General features: G+C 42.2%; 1 protein-coding gene across 2 annotated transcripts; it reads right to left on the bottom strand.

Moving 5' to 3' along the window:
- Window positions 1-218: 218 nt before the first annotated feature.
- Window positions 219-19,965, bottom strand: LOC110533467 (polymerase delta-interacting protein 2). Of its 2 annotated transcripts, none has more exons than XM_021617701.2 (11): window positions 19,679-19,965; window positions 9,253-9,328; window positions 8,911-9,005; window positions 7,217-7,319; window positions 6,587-6,662; window positions 6,385-6,492; window positions 6,109-6,245; window positions 5,211-5,237; window positions 4,656-4,781; window positions 4,444-4,523; window positions 219-366 (listed from the first exon to the last, which is right to left on the bottom strand). In XM_021617701.2, the coding sequence occupies exons 1-11, from the start codon at window positions 19,846-19,848 to the stop codon at window positions 252-254; spliced, it is 1,113 nt and encodes a 370-aa protein (XP_021473376.1). In that variant the 5' UTR covers window positions 19,849-19,965; the 3' UTR covers window positions 219-251. The 2 variants fall into 2 exon arrangements, with proteins under 2 accessions (XP_021473376.1, XP_021473375.1); XM_021617700.2 differs by lacking the exon at window positions 219-366 and adding an exon at window positions 1,288-3,488.
- Between the last annotated feature and the right edge of the window lie 1,864 nt (window positions 19,966-21,829).

Raw genomic sequence — 21,829 nt, 5'->3', positions numbered from 1 at the left:
AAAGGATTGCCTTAAAGGTGAAACAACCTCAGTGTGAGGTGTGTAACTTGTCTAATATCGGACCTCTGGTTGCATGCATAAAGGATTGCCTTAAAGGTGAAAGCGTAAATAAAGTCCCTGAGGAGAAGAGATAAAATACAAATGTGGGGGGGGGGAACCATTTCCACCATAAAGAAGAGGAGCCAGTATTGGCAGCCTATGTAGCAGTCATCTCTCCCAGCAGACAGTCTCTCTCTCTTTCCGCCCCTCTCTCAGAAGAGGAAGGAGTAGGGGCTGTCCCTACGGCCGTGGCTCTCCAGGGAGAAGGAGGGGATGGCCACCTCGAACATGGCGCCGCCATGAGCCCGTTGGCAAGTAAAAGTCCCCCTGCAGAAGGCGGAAAATACCAATCAGCAGGCGCAGAATTTTTTTTTTTTAAATTCAAAAAACAATTAAATTCAACAAGGATATGGCAGAGCATTCTCTTTCGCCCACTCACTCAGGGGAAATGGCTTCAGTCCCTGTGCTATGAAAAGTTTTGCTGAGGTACTAGACCAAGGGTGGGTAACTCCAGTCCTCGAGGGCCTGATTGATGTCACTTTCCTCCATCGCTAGCAAACACAGCTGATTGCACATTTCATTCTAAACTGAAGATCATGATTAGGTGATTATTGGAGTCAGGTGTGTTAGCTGGGACAAAACTGACACCAATCAGGCCCTCGAGGACTGGAATTGCCCATCCCTGTACTAGACTGTAGTAGCCTGTACCACTGTTGCCACTAGCCACAGAAATACAGTATCTAGCACAGCATGCTGGCTAGTCTTTAGACAGTAACATCTCACCGAAAAGCTAAAAGGGATCTATTCTGCCAGTGCCAACAAAGCATGTTTCCATGTGTGAATCCTGAGTCAAAAATGCTGTTGATCATTCAATATAAAAATAATAATTATTAAGTTGAGTGTTATCAACTGTTTTGGCCACAGTGTGATCCTCACATCAGGACCTGCTAGTGGGTGTAATGCAGAACAAATGAAAAATAGTAGACAAAAGTGAGCAGGTCTAATTTTTGGGGAAAACATTTGTAAAATGAGCAAAAGTGGCAGCCGGGCCCATCTGCCTGTTAATTAACATTATGATTTTTGCACAGAATGAGCATTTGGCTCCTGTCCCTTTTCAGATACTGGCTCCAAATGGTCCGCAATAAAATAATGACTATCAGAAATGCCTGATTTGTGGTCCCAGTCCGCCCCTAATGCATGCAAATTAAAATGGGAGTACACTCAGATAGTGATGGACGGAACAATTTCAATGATTCACAGAAGCGTTTATTTAGGATTCCCAAACTGAAGTCCACAAATCCAGTCACTGATTCATTTAGCCAGTCACAGTAACACAAATTTGACATTTCCATTCAAATGCATTGACTAATCAGTGTCACTTCAGCCACATTAATGCTATACAAAACTGATTCCGTCACATAAAATTGTTTATATATACACATATATACACACACGCTAAAGTATAAATTAACATTAAGAAATATACACGTGTGACCTCAGTTGTGGTCACTGTGTGGCAGTGCCTTGCCTTTACTGGAGAAACAGGAAAGTGCCAAAAAGATGAGCATGAATACTTAAATCACCATGAAATTACTAGATATACAGTAACACATTGACAACAACTTCAAATGTCTGCCATTGATTGAACAATCTAGTAATTGAGCATCTATGATTAGTGACTGGCTATTTGATCAGCAGTGAATTAGCTGTGATCATATCATAGCAGCACAAATTAAAGCGGGAATCCTTAATAGTGAATCTGCCACATTTGTTTTGGATATTACAACAAAAAAGTTACTACAAATGAACAAACAGTTTGACGCACCTCACTTCCGTTTCATCAACAAAACAAAGAAAGGTGCTGGGGCAGACAGTGGGCTGTTACCCCTAATGCGGATTCCATCATTAAAAGGGGATGTACAATATTTTACAACTTAATGTTAAATCTTGAAAGTAGTCTCTGGCCCAGGAGAAACTATAATCCCTGGTTAAATTCTTTAAACAGCCAACACAAAAATGGAAGCGATAGGGTCATGCAGCATACTTTCAGGGTGAGGAACCATTTAACATTAAGTTGTAAAATACTGAACTTCCCCTTTAACAGCTCATGTGATAAACAAAGCAGCATGATTATAATTAGTAGGCGTGTACTACGTCACAGCTTTGCTGCCTCTGTGTTAGAGGGTTGAGGTCCTGATAAATACAGCACTGACAGGGAGTAGAAAACACAGATTATGTAGTCACCTCAGTTCTTTTTGGAAGATGTTAAGCAACAGACTATTATAGGTGCTATGATGTTCAAATAAAACACTATACTTATGTTCCTCATTGCAAACAGTCAACTGCTCTTCTTCATTTGTGTACACACACAGTATGCTGTTGACAGACAAAACATAATAGATAGTGTTTCATTCACAATGAGTTATACTTATTGATTCACTATGGCTTGGCGAGAAATGGACTTAAAATGTCTTAGGAAACGTGTCAGAGCACAGACTCAAATAACATTTTCTTTTAAACTAACGTACCATTGGAAATGTAAAGAGATGATCCAAAAACAGAACGGGTCGCTCAGTAGGATACTGAATACCATGTTTGTGTTCCTCTCAGCCTGAGCTTCTACTCTGTTTGTCCTTTTCACAGTCAAACCGGCACTGGCCTAGTTAAAAATAGTCTAACAGTATTAGGCCTAATGGTTTCAAGTGTCTAAAAGTCTTATCATTCTGGAATAGATGCAAAAGTCAGAATAGTCTGATGGTTTCCTTTCCTCATCCACTGCTGAGCCTGCCCTGCATATGACTGGTGAAAAACAGGATGGCAGAAACCTAGCTCTTTAAGTCATAGGAGTTGTACTGAAGGGCAGGAGACTGGAGGAGAAAAGGAAGCAATTTAAGAGTATTGACTCATCTAGGTGACTGACTAAATGTTGGGTAGACTACTTTTCATTAGAGAACCACAGTCTGCACCTGTCTTGACCACACTGCCATGTGCTACCAAAGCAAAGGTCACTATTGAAGTGCCACTGTAGATGTAGTGCAGACAAGGTAGTCCCCGGGTATGTACACAATGCTTAGCTCCACAGGGCTCTCTGCAAGGTTTGGCATAGAGTCACATTCACACTTCCCAATGACTTAGTCTTGACATCGATCCAAGAGTCTAGTGCATTTGTGTGGGAAGGAGGGGCTACAGTTGTTGATTAGGTGGTACAGCCTATGTGGAGAAGAGAATGGGTGGTGAGCAGGACAGGGGCAGGCTTTGAAGAGGGTGATATGAGTGTGGGTGGAGCAGTGGGGCACTTTGGAGGATGGCATGGCATCACTCAGGCCAGTGAGGTGAAAGGGCCGGGCAGGAAGCCGTTGGGTGTATCGTCTTTCTTGCTTTCGAGGGAAAAGGGAGGGATGCGGACATCGAAGAAGGTGCCGTTGGGCCTCTCGAGCCGATAGGAACCCCTGCAGGGGTCAAAAGACAACGACAGGCACCGTCAGAGTCCGAGCCCCTTCTGCCCTGCCCAGCCCAGCCGCTGCCCAGTCCAGAGTCCTACAGTAGTACTGCTATGACTCATTCTTTACTACTAGCTTCCCAAGTATTCTACTTCAACTACTACTGCTCCTACAATTAGCCTACTTCAGCTTCTACTATGACTAGGGTCATTTGACTACTACTGTTTCCACTGACAATATCCATGCTTCTACAGTATGCTACACAAACATAGCAATTTACTTACATATATACACACGCACAGCGTGTCCCTCATCGACTAATACAACAGACCTGGCACAGAGTGGGCAAACCTGGCCAAATTAGGTAAATAAATTGCCCGATATCACGAGTCAGAAAACTTGAGGAAGTTTTCAGAGCGTATTAACCACAAACAAAGTGTGTTTGTTCATTGGAGCTCAGACCCATACTTGAAATTCCATATTAGGATGATTGAAAATAGAGATAGCTCTCACACACACACACAATGCAGTAGCCAATGTCAGTTTCCATATAGACAAGAGTCCGAACTACGTGTTGCTAAAGCTCAACCATACTAGTCTCTACTAGGTTTGCAGAATTCTGGTAACATTGGGGGAATCTGGCATTGCATAGTCCAGATAGGGTGAAATTTGAGGTACTTTCAGTAAATTTTTCTTCTGTTTGGCACCTAATGAACCATTTTACAATTCTGCGTGATGTTTGCTATATGGCACATATTGTCTATTATGTTGATTAGGCTAGTATTCATATTAGGGTGGAAATAAACCCTGCCATCATAGTAGGTTACTTGGACCAGGAGGAACAAAACATGGTCACCACTTGTGTGACATTCTGCCATACGTGTTCTGCTGGTACAAAGTGTCTACTTTTTGACAATGGGCAGGTGTTTCACAGTGCGTGTGTGCATTTCTTTGCAAGACTCACCACATGTGCCCGCTGGGTGCCTGCAGTGAGACGTGACTGCTGTACTGGAAGGCAGGCTGCTCTTCAGACAACACTGGCTCCTACACACAGTGCGGGGGTATCATTTGGTAGACAAGTCTTTACCACACTTTTTTTGACCTTCTCCAATAGATTTTGAAAAGGAGAGGATGTGAGGAATCAGGAAAGATGAATTGAAAGCTGCCGAGACTCACCCGTCCCACCACTCCTCTGCCACGGACCGTCTCCAAAGTGCCTGAGAGGCTGAAGATCCTCCAGTGTCTCTCCCTCAGTTGCACCACCTCCTCCCCCATGTTCTCCAGACGGATACAGTACCGCCACTGTCACACACACACCGAGCAGTGAGCCAACGGAAACCACGCTGGGCGCGTCTGAAATGCCACCCTATTTCCTATGTAGTGCACTACTTTTTACCAGGGCCCATGAGGCTCTGGTCAAAGTAGTGCACTCCAAAAAGAATAGCATGGCATTTTGGATGCACACTGACTACAGTAGTATGCAGGTACGTCGGCACAATCGGCGGTTTCTATGGGAATGGGAAGCTAGCTTGTATGGCTAAAATTGTAGCTAGATTCAGAGATTCTAAAAAATAATGACAGCACCACCCAAATATCACTGTTTTTAGCCTAAAGAACACCATGAAATGGACTGAAGTGAATATAATTGTTTCCTCATATCTGACAGTTTGCTAGCACACAGTAACAACAGTCGCTAGGCTACAGTCATCAGTGGCAGCTTCTTTGACTTACCCAATATACGTGGGAATTCTGGGCTTCCTGACAGAGAAAATGACATACATAAGCAAAAGTACATACAGGTTCTAATCATGACTGGGGCACATTCAGCAGGGCGGAGTTGTGGAACCAGATAGAAATACAGGGAGCTCTAAAAGTATTGGGACAGTTACACGTTGTTTTGACTCTGTACGCCAAATTATACAATGACACTGAGGTTAAAGTGCAGACTGTCAGCTTTAATTTGGGGGTATTTTCATCCATATCGGGTGAACAGTTAAGAAATTACAGCCGTTTTTGTACATGGTCTTTCTCACTCACTCATCATTCATTCAGTAGTATTCGTAATCATGGTAGCATAGAAATATTGTATTCTTATTTACAATAAAAGTGACTCCAAAATGACAATGTTATTTACCATTAATTTCTATTGGGAACTAAATAATCTGAAACACCCAAAATAAACCAATGCCGCCAACAAGTTTGTAGAGTCACAAGCTTGATGTAATCATTGGGTTCAAGGAATATGGGACCAAATACTAAACTTGTTACTACTTTAATACACACAAGTGCATTTGTTCCAATTCATTTGTTCCCCTAAAATGGCGGGACTATGTACAAAAATAGTTGTAATTTCTAAACAGTTGACCTGCTATGGATTAAAATACCCTAAAAGGTCTTCACTTTAATCTCATAGTCATCACATCATTTCAAATCCAAAGTGCTAGAGAAGAGCCAAAACAAAAAAATTAACTGTCCCAATACTTTGGAGCTCACTGTATGTTATGTAGAACAACATGCCTCTGACATCTAGAAAGGGAATCACGTCAGCTCTATTCATTAAATTTCTTCCACAAAACGTGACCCTGATTCTTTATTCCCTTAGAGAAGTGGATGTGGTGTGGGGGCGTACCCTCATGCCCATGTAGAAGGGAATAACAGTAACGCGGATGTTCTCCGTGGTCTCGCGGTGCACGTCCGACAGCTCCAGCCATGGGTGGTTCTTCTCCTGCCACGCCTGCAGCGTGTCTCGTGGTATGAATGGGGGAACTGGAGAACGGGTCACAGCGCAACGGTCACATTTTAAACTTTGGGATTTACCTGCCAACAAGTTCTCATTCATACATACGCATTACGTTTACTGGCTAACTGACTGAATACACTCAAAAAGACTTTTGGTTTGTAGTACCTTTGGAGGCATTGAACTGGAGGAATCGCTCAAACAGCTCATGCTGAATGGGGACCTGGTCTGTGGAGTTGTAGGGCAGGATGTCTTCATGACTCACATAGTCCAGCCCTGAGAGAGTGAGAACGAGAGTTAGCTCAGGGCATTAATTCCTTTGTGCGACAGTAACTAAGTATTAGCAACACTTAAAATACATCTGACTCACCTGGAATGGCATAAAGCGCCCTGCTGTCATCGTGATTGGCCAGAAACGTCACCGCCTCAGTCTGTGATCTCTGAGACTGACCGACACAGACCATTTATAAGGAGACAATTAGGGTTGCAAAATCAGAAGAACCAGGGTTTGTGGAAAACCTAGGAGTTTTGGGGAAAGTTACCATAATTTTGCGGTGTGTGATTTACACAATAGTGATGGGGGGAATCTCGTTACACGTCTCAATATTATTTTTCTACGAAATTGATTTGAGATTCCAAGTATCTATAAGAAGAGAAAAAAAATGTAAGTAGTATTGTTTGCACTAGTCAGGTGTACCTGGGCCAAAATGCAAGTATTTTTTAAATTCTATAGCTTCTTCTCTAGCTCTTTAAATAGTGAGCCAACGTGTTTACAGCATTTTAATTTCCCTAACTGATAAAAACTTGTTTTCTCATGCTCCCTCATCTCTCTGCAGCAGACATGTAGTGAGCAATATGTTTGGAACACCAAATCACAATACATATAGAACGATAATATCACATCATGAGGTCCCTGGCAATTCCCATCCCTAACAGACAATGCAGAACCAAGTCAGAGTACCAGTGGAGGTAGTTGACAACCTTTGGGTCAGATACTCACAATGTGGGGACAGTCCCTGGTGTCTATCAGAACCTGATAGTATGTGTGAGTTTTCCCTTTCACCTCTTTGGACCGGTGTGCCCCAGGGGGTTCCGTAGGCTTGCTGGGGGCAGAAAGCAAGCAGAGGAAAGGTGTCAATGAAGAATAACCAGTCAACGAGAGCTAGACCACTTCCAAACCAATCCATTTCCATTACAAACTGCCTGTGACATGTTTGGATCTTATGGCTACATCGGATATAGCACCCTACTCATTATATACAGTGGGGCAAAAAAATATTTAGTCAGCCACCAATTGTGCAAGTTCTCCCACTTAAAAATATGAGGCCTGTAATTTTCATCATAGGTACACTTCAACTATGACAGACAAAATGAGAAAAAAAAATCCAGAAAATCACATTGAAGGATTTTTAATTAATTAAATTTGCAAATTATGGTGGAAAATAAGTATTTGGTCAATAACAAAAGTTTCTCAATACTTTGTTATATACCCTTTGTTGGCAATGACAGAGGTCAAACGTTTTCTGTAAGTCTTCACAAGGTTTTCACACACTGTTGCTGGTATTTTCGCCCATTCCTCCATGCAGATCTCCTCTAGAGCAGTGATGTTTTGGGGCTGTTGCTGGGCAACACAGACTTTCAACTCCCTCCAGTCGTCCTGGTCCCTTTGCAGAAAAACAGCCCCAAAGCACGATGTTTCCACCCCCATGCTTCACAGTAGGTATGTTGTTCTTTGGATGCAACTCAGCATTCTTTGTCCTCCAAACACGACGAGTTGAGTTTTTACCAAAAAGTTATATTTTGATTTCATCTGACCATATGACTTTCTCCCAATCTTCTTCTGAATCATCCAAATGCTCTCTAGCAAACTTCAGACTGGCCTGGACATGTACTGGCTTAAGCAGGGGGACACGTCTGGCACTGCAGGATTTGAGTCCCTGGCGGCGTAGTGTGTTACCGATGGTAGGCTTTGTTACTCTGGTCCCAGCTCTCTGCAGGTCATTCACTAGGTCCCCCCGTGTGATTCTGGGATTTTTGCACACCGTTCTTGTGATCATTTTGACCCCACTGGGTGAGATCTTGCGTGGAGCCCCAGATCGAGGGAGATTATCAGTGGTCTTGTATTTCTTCCATTTCCTAATAATTGCTCCCACAGCTGATTTCTTCAAACCAAGCTGCTTAGTCTTCCCAGCCTGGTGCAGGTCTACAATTTTGTTTCTGGTGTCCTTTGACAGCTCTTTGGTCTTGGCCATAGTGGAGTTTGGAGTGTGACTGTTTGACGTTGTGGACAGGTGTCTTTTATACTGATAACAAGTTCAAACAGGTGCCATTAATACAGGTAACGAGTGGAGGACAGAGGAGCCTCTTAAATAAGAAATACTTATTTTCCACCATAATTTGCAAATAAATTCATTAAAAATCCTACAATGTGATTTTCTGGATTTTTTTCCCTCATTTTGTCTGTCATAGTTGAAGTGTACCTATGATGAAAATTACAGGCCTCTCATATTTTTAAGTGGGAGAACTTGCACAATTGGTGGCTGACTAAATACTTTTTTGCCCCACTGTAGGTCTAGTGGACTACAAAAGTAGTGCTCTATATAGGGAATAGGGTGGTATTCCAGACAGTGGAAAGCACGCTAAGCAGACAGGTGTTGCGGAGACATGGGCGACCGTGTGAGGTGGTGTCATCACCTCTCCGTCGCAGGAATGACGTCGCGGTCGTAGAGGCGGGCGTGCCAGGGGAAGAGCACGATCCCTCTGTAGCCAAACACACTGTGCAAGAATAACTGGGGAGAGAGGCAGACAAACTTAAGGCTGTGTGTGGAATAGCTTGGCAGTGAGTATAACAGTTGATTAAATTGAAAACCCTGCCAGGTTGGCACAGTATTTTGCTTATCATAGAAATTGAATTAGCTATATAATTAGTACTTTTATTGCTATGGCCCTAAGGCAGATCCCTGGGGAAACCCCATGTAAAATTGTTAGTCTCTAATGTGGAGTGAAATATCAAGTTGTGGTTGGAGACCCTCTCACCTGTCCTGTTTCATATTTCCCCTGCTGTTTGGGAGCCTCAAACACTCCTACTGTCTCCAGCACCTTCCCCTCTGGCCTGTAGGACAAAGCAAATCAAGACGTTAGGAGAAGAACAAGTTATAAGACAGACACTGACTTATGTCATGACTTGTCCTTCCAAAGTTATCCATGTAACTCCCTCAGCCAATTATTGATCAAGTTGTTGACAGTGTCTTAATTGCAGGCGTGATTTGTTCATTGCATAGGGGATCATGTCACTAAAACCAGTGGAGTGGAGAACAATAAAATAAGTAGACTCAAGTAGGGCTGAGGCAGACATTACATTGTGTCAGACGGTTATTGTCATGCAAAAAGACTGCCAGTCTCACCGTAATTGACCGTTAATTAACAAACACGTTTAGCATCTCCAGGAATACTCGCTGCATATAGTATAATAAATCAATTTGATATACTCCATCTCAAATCCATTATTTTAGTCAGGTCTAAAGAAACATATGATGAACAGAATATGAGTTGACCTACTGTATGTTATCTGGCTATGCTCCATGCCAATACCCGAGTGACGCAGCGGTCCAAGGCACTGAATCTCAGTGCTAGAAGAGTCACTACAGACCCTGGTTCGATTCCAGGCTGTATCACAACCGGACGTGTTTGGGAGTCCCATAGGGAGGCGCACAATTGGACCAGCGTCGTCCGGGTTAGGGTTTGGCTAGGGTATGCAGTCATTGTAAATAAGAATGCTCTTATCGTCGTAACCGGCCGCGACCGGGAGGTCCGTGGGGCGACGCACAATTGGCCTAGCGTCGTCCGGGTTAGGCCGGTAGGGTTATCCTTGTCTCATCGCGCACCAGCGACTCCTGTGGCAGGCCGGGCGCAGTGCGCGCTAACCAAGGTTGCCAGGTGCACTGTGTTTCCTCCGACACATTGGTGCGGCTGGCTTCCGGGTTGGATGCGCGCTGTGTTAAGAAGCAGTGCGGCTTGGTTGGGTTGTGTATCGGAGGACGCATGACTTTCAACCTTCGTCTCTCCCGTGCCCGTATGGGAGTTGTAGCAATGAGACAAGATAGTAGCTACTAAACAATTGGATACCACGAAATTGGAGAGAAAAAGGGGTAAAAAAAAAAAAAAAAAAAGTGTGTGTGTGTGTATATATATATATATATATATATATATATATATATATATATATATATATATATAGTCCTCCGATACACAACCCAGCCATATATATAAAATAATGTTCTTAACTGATTTGCCTAGTTAAATAAATAAAAAATACAATGATAGAATTTCAATTCAATGTGTTTAATGCAGGCCCTGAAATCTTCATCCCTAACTACAACATTTTCAGACAAGATAGAACAGCCAAATGGGGCATTGTTGCAATCTACTGCAGATATAGCCTGCAGAGTTCTGTCCTATTATCCAGGTCTGTACCCAAACAATTTGAACTTCTACTTTTAAAAATCCACCACTCTAAAAAAGAAGTCTAACCTTTGCCGCCTGCTAAAGACCTCCCTCTGCCCCCAGCTGTGCTCTGGACAGCATATGTGAACTGATTTGCCCCCCCCCCCCCCCCGTTACACTATTGAGAGTTGTACAAGACGTAAAAAGGAGCATGGTTTGTTTACTTGCTGTTTTGAATACAGATTGCCCCATCTACAATTTGATCGATTATTAACGTTTAAAAATACCTAAAGTTGTATTACAAAAGTAGTTTGAAATATTTTGGCAAAGTTTATAGGCAACTTTTGAAATGTTTTGTAGTGACGTTGTGTTTTTGTAAGCTGTTTTTTTCTGGCTCAAACGCGCTTTATAAAATGGACATTTTGGGTATATATGGACGGAATTAATCGAAAAAAAAGGACCAATTGTGATGTTTATAGTACATATTGGAGTGCCAACAAAAGAAGCTCGTCAAAGGTAATGCATGTTTTATATTTTATTTCAGCGTTTTGTGTAGCGCCTGCAGGTTTGAAATATGCTACCTTCTTTATTGACATTGTGCTATCATCAGATAATAGCTTCTTAATGCTTTCGCCGAAAAGCTTTCAAATATGACATGTTGGCTGGATTCACGAGTGTAACTTTAATTGAGTATCTTACATGTGTGATTTAATGAATGTTTGATTTTATATCATTATTTGAATTTGCCGCGCTGCATTTTCCCTGTTTTTTTTCCCCAACTGGGATGCAAGCGTCCCCTATACCATAAGAAGTTAACACCCCAGCCATCCTACAATCTAAGCTTGATGCCCTCAATCTCACACGAATGATTAATGAACCTACCAGGTACCACCCCAAAGCAGTAAACACGGTATCATCCTAACCAACTTGCCCTCTAAATACACCTCTGCTGTTTTCAACCAAGACCTCAGCGATCACTTCCTCATTGCCTGCATCCCTAATGGGTCATCGGTCAAACGACCTCCACTCATCACTGTCAAACGGTCCCTGAAACACTTCAGCGAGCAGGCCTTTCTAATCGACCTGGCCGGGGTATCCTGGAAGGATATTGACCCCATCCCGTCAGTAGAGGATGCCTGGTTATTTAAAAAAAATGCCTTCCTCACCATCTTAAATAAGCATGCCCCATTCAAGAAATGTAGAACCAGGAACAGATTTTGCCCTTGGTTCTCCCCAGACCTAACTGCCCTTAACCAACACAAAAACATCCTATGGCGTTCCGCATTAGCATCGAACAGCCCCCGAATATACACAGGCAGTTAGAAAAGCCAATGCTAGTTTATCAAGCAGAAATTTGCTTCCTGCAACACAAACTCAAAAGTCCTGGGACACTAAAGTCCATGGAGAATAAGAACACCTCCCAGCTTCCAGTTCTCTGCTGCCAATGACTGGAACGAACTACAAAAATCTCTGAAACTGGAAACACTTATCTCCCTCACTAGCTTTAAGCACCAGCTGTCAGAGCAGCTCACAGATTACTGCACCTGTACATAGCCCATCTATAATTTAGCACAAACTACCTCTCCCCCTACTGTATATATTTTGCACCCCATTATCTCTCTACTTTGCACATTCTTCCACTGCAAATCTACCATTCCAGTGTTTTACTTGCTATATTGTATTTACTTTTTTTTTTTGCCTTTACCTCCCTTATCTCACCTCATTTGCTCACATTGTATATAGACTTGTTTTTCTACTGTATATTTGTTTTACTCCATGTGTTGTTGTATGTGTCGAACTGCTTTGCTTTATCTTGGCCAGGTCGCAATTGTAAATGAGAACTTGTTCTCAACTTACCTACCTGGTTAAATAAAGGTGAAATAAAAATAAATGTAAAAAAATGCCACACCTGTCAGGTGGATGTTTGTATTGGCAAAGAAGAAATGCTCACTAACAGGGATGCAGACACATTTCAGGGATCTTTCATTTCAGCTCATGAAACCAACACTTTTACATGTTGCGTTTATATTTTTGTTCTGAGTAGTTACGTAAACCTGAAGACTAAAGGTGACTAGAGATAGTATGTGTGTATTGCTGCCCTGACAATGATCAAAAAAAAAAAAAAAACAGCTTGCTTTCAAGGTACTGGCATTGGTCCAAAGAAGCTCACACCTTATTGCATTGACAAGGTTACTGGTGTGGCCTAACTTTTGGGCTCCCATCAATAGTGGAAAACTGTAATAGTGTGTCAATCATTGTCTCATTTCATCAGTGTTGCCTAAACGTTCTATCTACCTGACTTGCACATACACCTAGTGAACAAAACATTAGGAACTCCTTCCTAATATTGAGTTGCACCCCCTTTTGCCCTCAGAACAGCCACAATTCATCGGGGCATGGTCTCTACAAGGTGTCGAAAGCATTCCACAGGGATGCTGCTTACCCATGTTGACTCCAATGCTTCCAGAGTGGTGTTGTTGGCAGGTTGTCCTTTAGGTGGTACACCATTCATGAGACACACGGGAAACTGTAGAGCGTGAAAAACCCGGCAGCAACGCAGTTCTTAACACAAACCTGTGCTCCTGGCACCTACTACCATACCCCGTTCAAAAAGGCACGTCTTGCCCATTCACCCTTCGAATGGCACACATACACAGTCCATGTCTCAAGGCTGAAAAATCCTTCATCTGCGCTGATTGAAGTGGATTTAACAAGTGACATCAATAAGGGATCATAGCTTCCACCTGGTCAGTCTCATGGAAAGAGCAGGTGTTTCTGATGTTTTGTACACTCATGGCTATGGAACGCGTCTTTGCGTGTCAAAAAAGACACGTAAAATAACACCGACTAAGTATCCCCCTTTCCCTTTGACGTGTCAAATAAGCTTGATGACCAATCAGGACCTGAATATGACTGCACATCAATTTAATGCGTTCATACATTTTTTACGTATTTATTACACCATCACTCGTATTTCATGTCACAACGATACGTATGCTATGATGCTGGTATTGCTGTCTTGCGCATATACAGTGCTGGTCATAAAAAAAGCTATCTAGCTGCTCCGTTACAAATGTTCTTCCCCAAAAACATAGCAAAATGACAATCTGTTACAGTAGCTATAGTTAGCTAGCTAACTATACAGCTTAGTTGTCATCGAGTAAAATAAACCTAATTCACAAGACAGTTCTTATTTGAAGAATGGTGGTTGGACCCATCTATGTGAAGCTACCCACAATAAGGATTAGCCACAATAGTGGACTTTGCAGTTAGCCTTCAAAATAAAAGTATGTAATTAACAGTGATGCAAATGAACACAAATCGTAGAATGCCATAATTGAATAGATGTAGCACGCAGTGGGTTACCCAGTAGACCTGGTTTATACTAGAGGTCGACCGATTAAATAGGGCCGATTTCAAGTTTTCATAACAATCGGAAATCGAGTATTTTGGGGCGCCGATTTCCTTTTTATTTTATTTTTTTAAATACCTTTATTGAACTAGGCAAGTCAGTTAAGAACACATTCTTATTTTCAATGATGGCCTAGGAACGGTGGGGTTAACTGCCTTGTTCAGGTGCAGAACTACAGATTTTCACCTTGTCAGCTCAGGGGTTCCAATCTTGCAACAGTATAGTTTACTAGTCCAACGCTCTAACCATTGCACTCCACGAGTAGCCTGCCTGTTACGTGAATGCAGTAGAAGCCAAGGTAAATTGCTAGCTAGCATTAAACTTATCTTATAAAAAAAAAACAATCATAATCACTAGTTATAACTACTAATCCAGTTTAGCAGGCAATATTAACCAGGTGAAATGTTGTCATTTCTCTTGCGTTCATTGCACGCAGAGTCAGGGTATATGCAACAGTTTGGGCTGCCTGGCTCATTGCGAACTAATTTTCCAGAATTTTACGCAATTATGACATAACATTGAAGGTTGTGCAACGTAACAAGAATATTTAGACTTAGGGATGCCCCCCGTTAGATGAAATACCGAACGGTTCCGTAATTCACTGAAATAATAAACGTTTTGTTTTCGAAATGATAGTTTCCGGATTCGACCATATTAAATCACCAAAGTCTCGTATTTCTGTGCTTATTATATTATAAGACTATGATTTGATATAGCAGTCTGACTGAGCGGTGGTAGGCAGCAGCACGCTCGTAAGCATTCATTCAAACAGCACTTTCGTGCTATTGAGGAGCCAACATGTTTGTCGAGTAAAGAATGGATTCCAATAGACTTTGTCACAAGAGAAACTCACTCTACAGTTCATGTTTGACAAGCAGCGCTCACCCACCACCATTAAGGTGTTCGCGGCAGCGATTTCAGCTTGTCATGAGGGTTTGGCAGAGACACCGTCTTGTCACCCTCTAGGGAAACGGTTTCTATTGAAAACGCAGCGACTTAGGCCAATGCCTAGAGCCATGCTGCCCCAGTGGGATTTAACTTTGGTACTCGAGGCGCTCTGCGAGACGCCGTTCGAGCCACAATCAAATCCCCCTAAAGAAGTTCTATTAAAACCTCTTTGGCGCAGGCGTGCCGCTAGCGACCCACATCGACAACATCCGGTGGAATTGCAGAGCGCCAAATTCAAATGACAGAAATAGTAATAAACATTCATGAAAATTCAAGAGTTATTCATCGGTTAAAATATTAACTTCTTGTTAATCCAGCCGCTTTGTCAGATTTCAAAAAGGCTTTACGGTGAAAGCATAACATGCGATTATTTGAGGACAGTGCCCCGTTTACAAAAGCATACAAACATTTTCCAACCAAGCAGAGGAGTCACGAAAGTCAGAAATAGCAATAAAATAAATCACTTACCTTTGAAGATCATCTGGTTGCAATCACAAGGGTCCCAGGAACATAAATTGTCCTTTTGTTCAATAAAGTCCTTCTTTATATCCCAAAAACTCAGTTGTTGGCGCGTTTTGTTCAGTAATCCACTGGCTCTAAGGCGATCAAAACATGCAGACGAATATACCCTAATAGTACTGGTAAACTGCGTCGAAACATGTCAAACGATGTCTATAACTAATCCTCAAGGTGTCAATTATCTAAATAATCAATCATATTTAAACTGGACAGAGTATTCAAAAGAAAGGAAAAAGAAGGAAGGGCGCGCAGTGACGCAATCCAGTACGGCATGCTTCCCCAGTCCCCTAACCAAAAGGCCTTTTTCTTTGTCGTTTTTCAGAAAACAAGCCTGAAACCATGTCTAAAGACTGTTGACATCTAGTGGAAGCCATAGGAACTTCAATCTGGGCCCTTACCAATTACAATGGAAAAACCACTCACATCAACAAAACAAAATCCACATCCTGGATGGATTGTCCTCGGGTTTTCGCCTGCCATATCAGTACTGTTATATTCACAGACATTATTTTAACAGTTTTTAGAAACTTCAGAGTATTTTCTATCCAATGCTACCAAGTACATGCATATCCTAGCTTCTGGGCCTGAGTAACAGGCAGTTTACTTTGGGCAAAAGTTACGACGGCACTGTTGCTTGCTTTGACTACGGCCAAGCGCATCAGTGATTTGTGTGCTCTTTTGACGAGACCCGACTGCCTTGCCATTAATGGTGATCTGAACAGAGCGGTGTTAAATCCTAATCCGGCATTAATGCCGAAGGTTATGAAGAGCTCATATAGGTCACAGACCGTTAAGCTGTGGGCCTTCTCCTCCTCCTCCACACAGAGCAGAGAGAGAGGCTTCGCCTGTGCCTGGTGCGCACCTTGGCGTGCTAAGTGCAGAGCACGGCGATGATTAGGTCGACGCCTCAGCTGTTTGGGTGTCACGGTGCTAGTACACTTGGTAGACCGCTGTCTCATTGGCTTTGCGAAGGCATTGAGACGGCTTATGAGGTGGCAAGGTGGCCATTGCCTCAGGGCATAAGAGCCCACTCCACCCGTGGAGTAGCAGCGTCTACGGTCCTTTTCAGAGGAACACGGGTAGAGGATATTTGTGCAGCGGCGTCGTGGCCGTCATCGTCTGCTTTTATCAAATTCTACCTGTTAGACATGTCGTCTAGCTCTTTCTGTACTCAGCGTTGCTGAATGGAGAACTTGAGTTAAGGATGCAGGGCTATTGGGCGGGGTTCCCATTAGGTCTGCTCTTTTTTCAAGGAGAGAGACGTTTGACATGACCTCTGTTTGACACTGTCAGTACAGTAGGGAATGTCTTGACTGCCCACCAGTATCACTGTGTTGGGGCTGCGTGATGAGGGAAATAGTACTGTAACTAGTGTTACTTTACTATTAGACCGGTCACTAAATTTGATGGAATATTGAGGTATCAACTATCTGCCGAGTCAGATTAGTATGACCTATTTTCTAATGTCTGCCCGCAAATCATTGGCTTTGCCTATGGATTGAGTGTGGCGGGTTACACTGAGAAATCAGTGAGTATGCCTTCTAAATTGGTTCAGCCTGCACTCAGCATTGCTGATGGGAAGGCTAGAACTAAGGTGAGAAACGCAGGACCAATGGACAGAGTTTCCATCAAGTCCGCTTTTTCCTATTAGAATGACAGTAGAGTCAAATGTTACATCCAGCCCACAAGTCTATGACTGTGTTTGGGCGAATGGATTAGGGATATAGTACTGTAATACTAGTTACAGAACTATTAGACCAATCGTAATCCCAACCCTATAAAAAAGGTATATCAAAGGTCCTTACACATTGAACACACCGACAGAGTCATTGCGCAAAATGGTACACAACATAATGTGGATGTGTGTGCAACAAAAGTTCACCATTCACCTTCTGCTACCATTTCTGTCAAGCCGTCTATGCAAACAATTTGATGCATACTAGTATACCATATACGGGGGTATTTGTAAAAATCCATGGGATGGTTTTTCAATACTGTCAAAACTATTTATTTGAAGTTAACAAATGTGAATATTTTTTGCTACTTTTTAAATTATTACCTGCAGTCAACTTGTGCAATACGTTAGGAGATAAAGCAGATTGCGTTCTTCATTTCACTTGTCACATTATGAAGCTTACCATAGTTCCCCAGAACAGTTGAGCCAGATACGTGCTTGTTTGTAAATAGAAATATGTATCGGGAATCTGTGCGACGCACATGAGGTGATGGAAGTTACACTTGTATGCAATCCACTACTTACTACATGTTAGCCATCAAATAGATATCTTATAACTGCTTTCTGACAGAAGTCAAAGAGTTCTGGATGAGTTCTGTACAGTTGCCATTTTTCCAGTGCTTAGTACAATAGTTTATTTTCCCTCTGCTCCATGTACATATGTTGCTCTTCCTTCAGAAAAGCATGTACCACAACTTCTCATTTACACAATTTCCCTCATTCACATTTTCTTGTAAATGTCCACACTGGTTGAAAATGACATTTGGTAGCTACTAGTTATGTTTGTATAACTTTATGAGCTGGATTTGCCTGCCTTTGCAATTAGTTTGTTCATTTTCATTTGTTACCAGCATTAGTTTGTGCTAATTTTGTTAGCATTCTGGTACTTGAGGCCCAATGGGCTTTCCTTGAGTTTTTAGCGACCCCTTGTGTGCCAAAACGCTATGACCCAGTACAGCAGGCAATGCGTGTTAATGTGCAGCATCAAAAAACACCTTAATTCAAAGACTTGTGTAATGGAAAAAAGCATCCTGATCAAGGACTAACAGTTAGATTGCTAGCTGTTATGTATTTGAGGAGCCAATAGTGCGAAGCTACCATCTGTGGGATTATGACTTAACACCTCTAAGTCAAAATACCCCTAAATGTAATGATGCCATAGCGCCGCAGATCTTCGGTTGGCCAGGGATAGCCTGCCTCTTTTGGCAGGTGAGTAGAGTTGTTCGTGATGGGGTTGGGGTGCAGCTGGATTAGTTACAGCCCCTCTCCTGATGCGCACCGCATGTTTGTGGGGAACCTGGTGCTAAATAACTTGTTTATGACCCGATTCTTGCCATTGGCCAGATGACCAGATGTTGACATTGGCAGATATTTGTGTTTGAATCAGGAAAGTTTCCTTTGACGACCTCTACAAACCAGAATGTTGAATACACTTAAATTTTTACATTCTTTACCGGTTGTTTTGCGGTTGGTCCTTTTGGCAGGAGGCATGAGACAATATATCCACAGGGAAGTATATGTAGCCTAGTGGTTAGAGCGTTGGACCAGTAACCAAAATGTTGCTAGATCAAACCCATGAGCTGACAAGATAAAAATCTGTCGTTGTGCCCCTGAACAAGGCAGTTAACTCACTGTTCCGCCATTGTAAATAAGAATTCGTTCTTAACTGACTTGCCTAGTTAAATAAAAGGTACAATTATAAAATAAAAAAAGCGCTGGTAGTGCATTCCGATTACTATCACCTGACGCATGCAAAGAACCATAAACCCGTGCACGAGCTCAGCAAGTATGCGGACAAGTCCTGAATTTATTTATTTTCTTCGTCCTCACATACTTCAGGTGATAGAAATCTGAAAACACAACCAGCGCTTTGAAACGTAATTATACTTTCCTGTGGATATAGTGCCTCACATTTTTACAGCCAAAAGGACCAACCGCACGGACAACCGATAAAGTACATTAAAATATAATTGTATTTAACATGCTGGCTTGTAGAGGTCGTGAGAGGACACCTTCCTGATTCAAACGTTAATTTCTACCCGAAGTAGAATCCAATGCCATTCAACGTCGGGTTTCCAGGCAAGTATTGTAATTAACGAAGTTGCTATGATACAAAGGATGCAATGACAGTAATTGGGAACTTGACCTTGACGTGCAATAGATTCTGTAGTCAAAACAACCTGCGTTCGCTAACCAGCTAACCTACCGATCTAACGTTAGCTGGCTAAAAACAAGTAACTAGCTAGCTAACAATGCTATTAATGAAAGGGTACTATACCCAGCTTTTGGTGGTTTTGTTTTAGCACAGACGCAGGACAGTAACAACTGTTACAGCTAACTGCTAATCGGTCAGGCTAAATTAGTTAGCTAACAAACGTGAGTTAACTAGCTAATATCTAACTTACCTTGACGACATCAACCGTTTCTGTTGGACGTTGAACAAGCTACATGATAAACGCTTCATATTCGGAGTTTGTCTACTGTTTAAATCGACATTTAGTACACTGATGGCGTGTTTTCTATTATATTTATTAACCGTGGACAACAAGGTCCGACGAATGACACAGGCCGCCATCTTTGTTTAAATTAGCATTTGCAATGGCCTGGACACCACACGCGCCTACACAGTATTTTTGGTTTGTAGCATTCTTCTTCTTCGATGGTATATTGGCGATCTCTCAATTTAATGTGCATTCCGCCACCTACTGTACAGGATTACCAAATATATATTTTTTTTAAATTAAAAAAGAAAGAAAAGAAATCAAACAACTTTTCTGAAAAATACATTCTAAAATAAAACAGGCTCAAGGGGCACCTGAGCCTTGGTCTTCCAGCTCCAGTGCCCCTTGCAAGTCGCAAAAAGCCACAATAATGTCCAGTTTCTTAGATTTCTGCCATACAGTTTATAACTGTGGCAATGAACACCACAAAATCCATCTTTTGCCTGGCAGCAAACATATATATTTACTATGTATTTACTATAATATATTTATTTATTTAAGTAGGCATGTCAGTTAATTAAGAACAAATTCTTATTTACAATGACAGCCTACTGGGGAACAGTGGGTTAACTGCCTTGTTCAGGGGCAGAATGACAGATGTTTACCTTGTCAGCTCTGGGATTCGATCTAGCAACCTTTCAGTTACTGGCCCAATGCTCAAATCAAATTTATTTATAAAGCCCTTCTTACATCAGCTGATATCTCAAAGTGCTGTACAGAAACCCAGCCTAAAACCCCAAACAGCAAGCAATGCAGGTGTAGAAGCACGGTGGCTAGGAAAAACTCCCTAAAGGCCAGAACCAAGTTTTTTTTAAATGTATTTTTATTTCACCTTTATTTAACCAGGTAGGCTAGTTGAGAACAAGTTCTCATTTGCAACTGTGACCTGGCCAGGATAAAGCATAGCAATTTGACACATACAACAACACAGAGTTACACATGGAATTAACAAAACATACAGTCAATAATACAGTAGAAAAAAATAAAACCAAAAAGTCTATATACAGTGAGTGCAAATTAGGTAAGATAAGGGAGGTAAGGAAATAAATAGGCCATGGTGGCGAAGTAATTACAAAATAGCAATTAAACACTGGAATGGTAGATGTGCAGAAGATGGATGTGAAAGTAGAAAGTATACTGGGGTGCAAAGGAGCAAGATAAATAAATACAGTATGGGGATGAGGTAGATAGATGGGCTGTTTACAGATGGGCTATGTACAGGTGCAGTGATCTGTGAGCTGCTCTGACAGCTGGTGCTTAAAGCTAATGAGGGAGATATGAGTCTCCAGCTTCAGTGAGTTTTGCAGTTCGTTCCAGTCATTGGCAGCAGAGAACTGGAAGGAAAGGCGACCAAAGGAGGAAGATACACTCCAATTTTAGACAATTTCGTTTTTGTTCCAGTTTTTGATACCATACTTTTGTTCCAGTTTTCGATACTACTGTCCATTCAGTACATTCGTCTTCACCAACTTTGCTCAACGCACAGCTTGATTCGACCTGTTCATCCACTTCTGCCATCTTTCCACCACTCCCCCCTCCTGCACCATTATGTAGCATTATATTGGATCACTTCATATGGTATATTTTGCGTGGCAGGATACATTCCGAATAAGGATTTCCAGATTAGTCCCATGTAGTGCTGTGGCTGACTCCGTTAAAAAGCTGCCTCGGCACTACTTCCACCTCTTCTTTTACTTGGTTCCTTCCAGAGAGAGTTAGCTTGGTAAGAGCTCTATGTTAGTGTATTGCAGAAGTATACTTCTCCATCTGGGTGCTCTGCTGTCCCCCCACTTGTTTTGTTTTTTTTGTCCATGTTTTAATTACTTGTGACAGTGTACCAACCTGGGCGATACACAGTTTGGTCGACCAGTATTGCGGTGCTGAGGCTTTGTCCTAGCTGTCCATGTGACTTGTCTGTCCACCTAAACCCTCCCGGGTTTTAGCCTTTGGGAAACTTGCAGCTTTAACCCTGAGTAGGCTCAACCTGGTATCAGAGCATTTCGTATTATTCGGTACGTAAATCCGCTACACCCCATTGAGTATGGTATGTATTAA

Source organism: Oncorhynchus mykiss, chromosome 10 (assembly GCF_013265735.2).
Source record: "Oncorhynchus mykiss isolate Arlee chromosome 10, USDA_OmykA_1.1, whole genome shotgun sequence".
NCBI classification, from domain to species: Eukaryota; Metazoa; Chordata; class Actinopteri; order Salmoniformes; family Salmonidae; genus Oncorhynchus; species Oncorhynchus mykiss.
The sequence above is the reverse complement of the archived record's forward strand: the minus strand, read 5'-3'. Positions and strand labels throughout refer to the sequence as shown.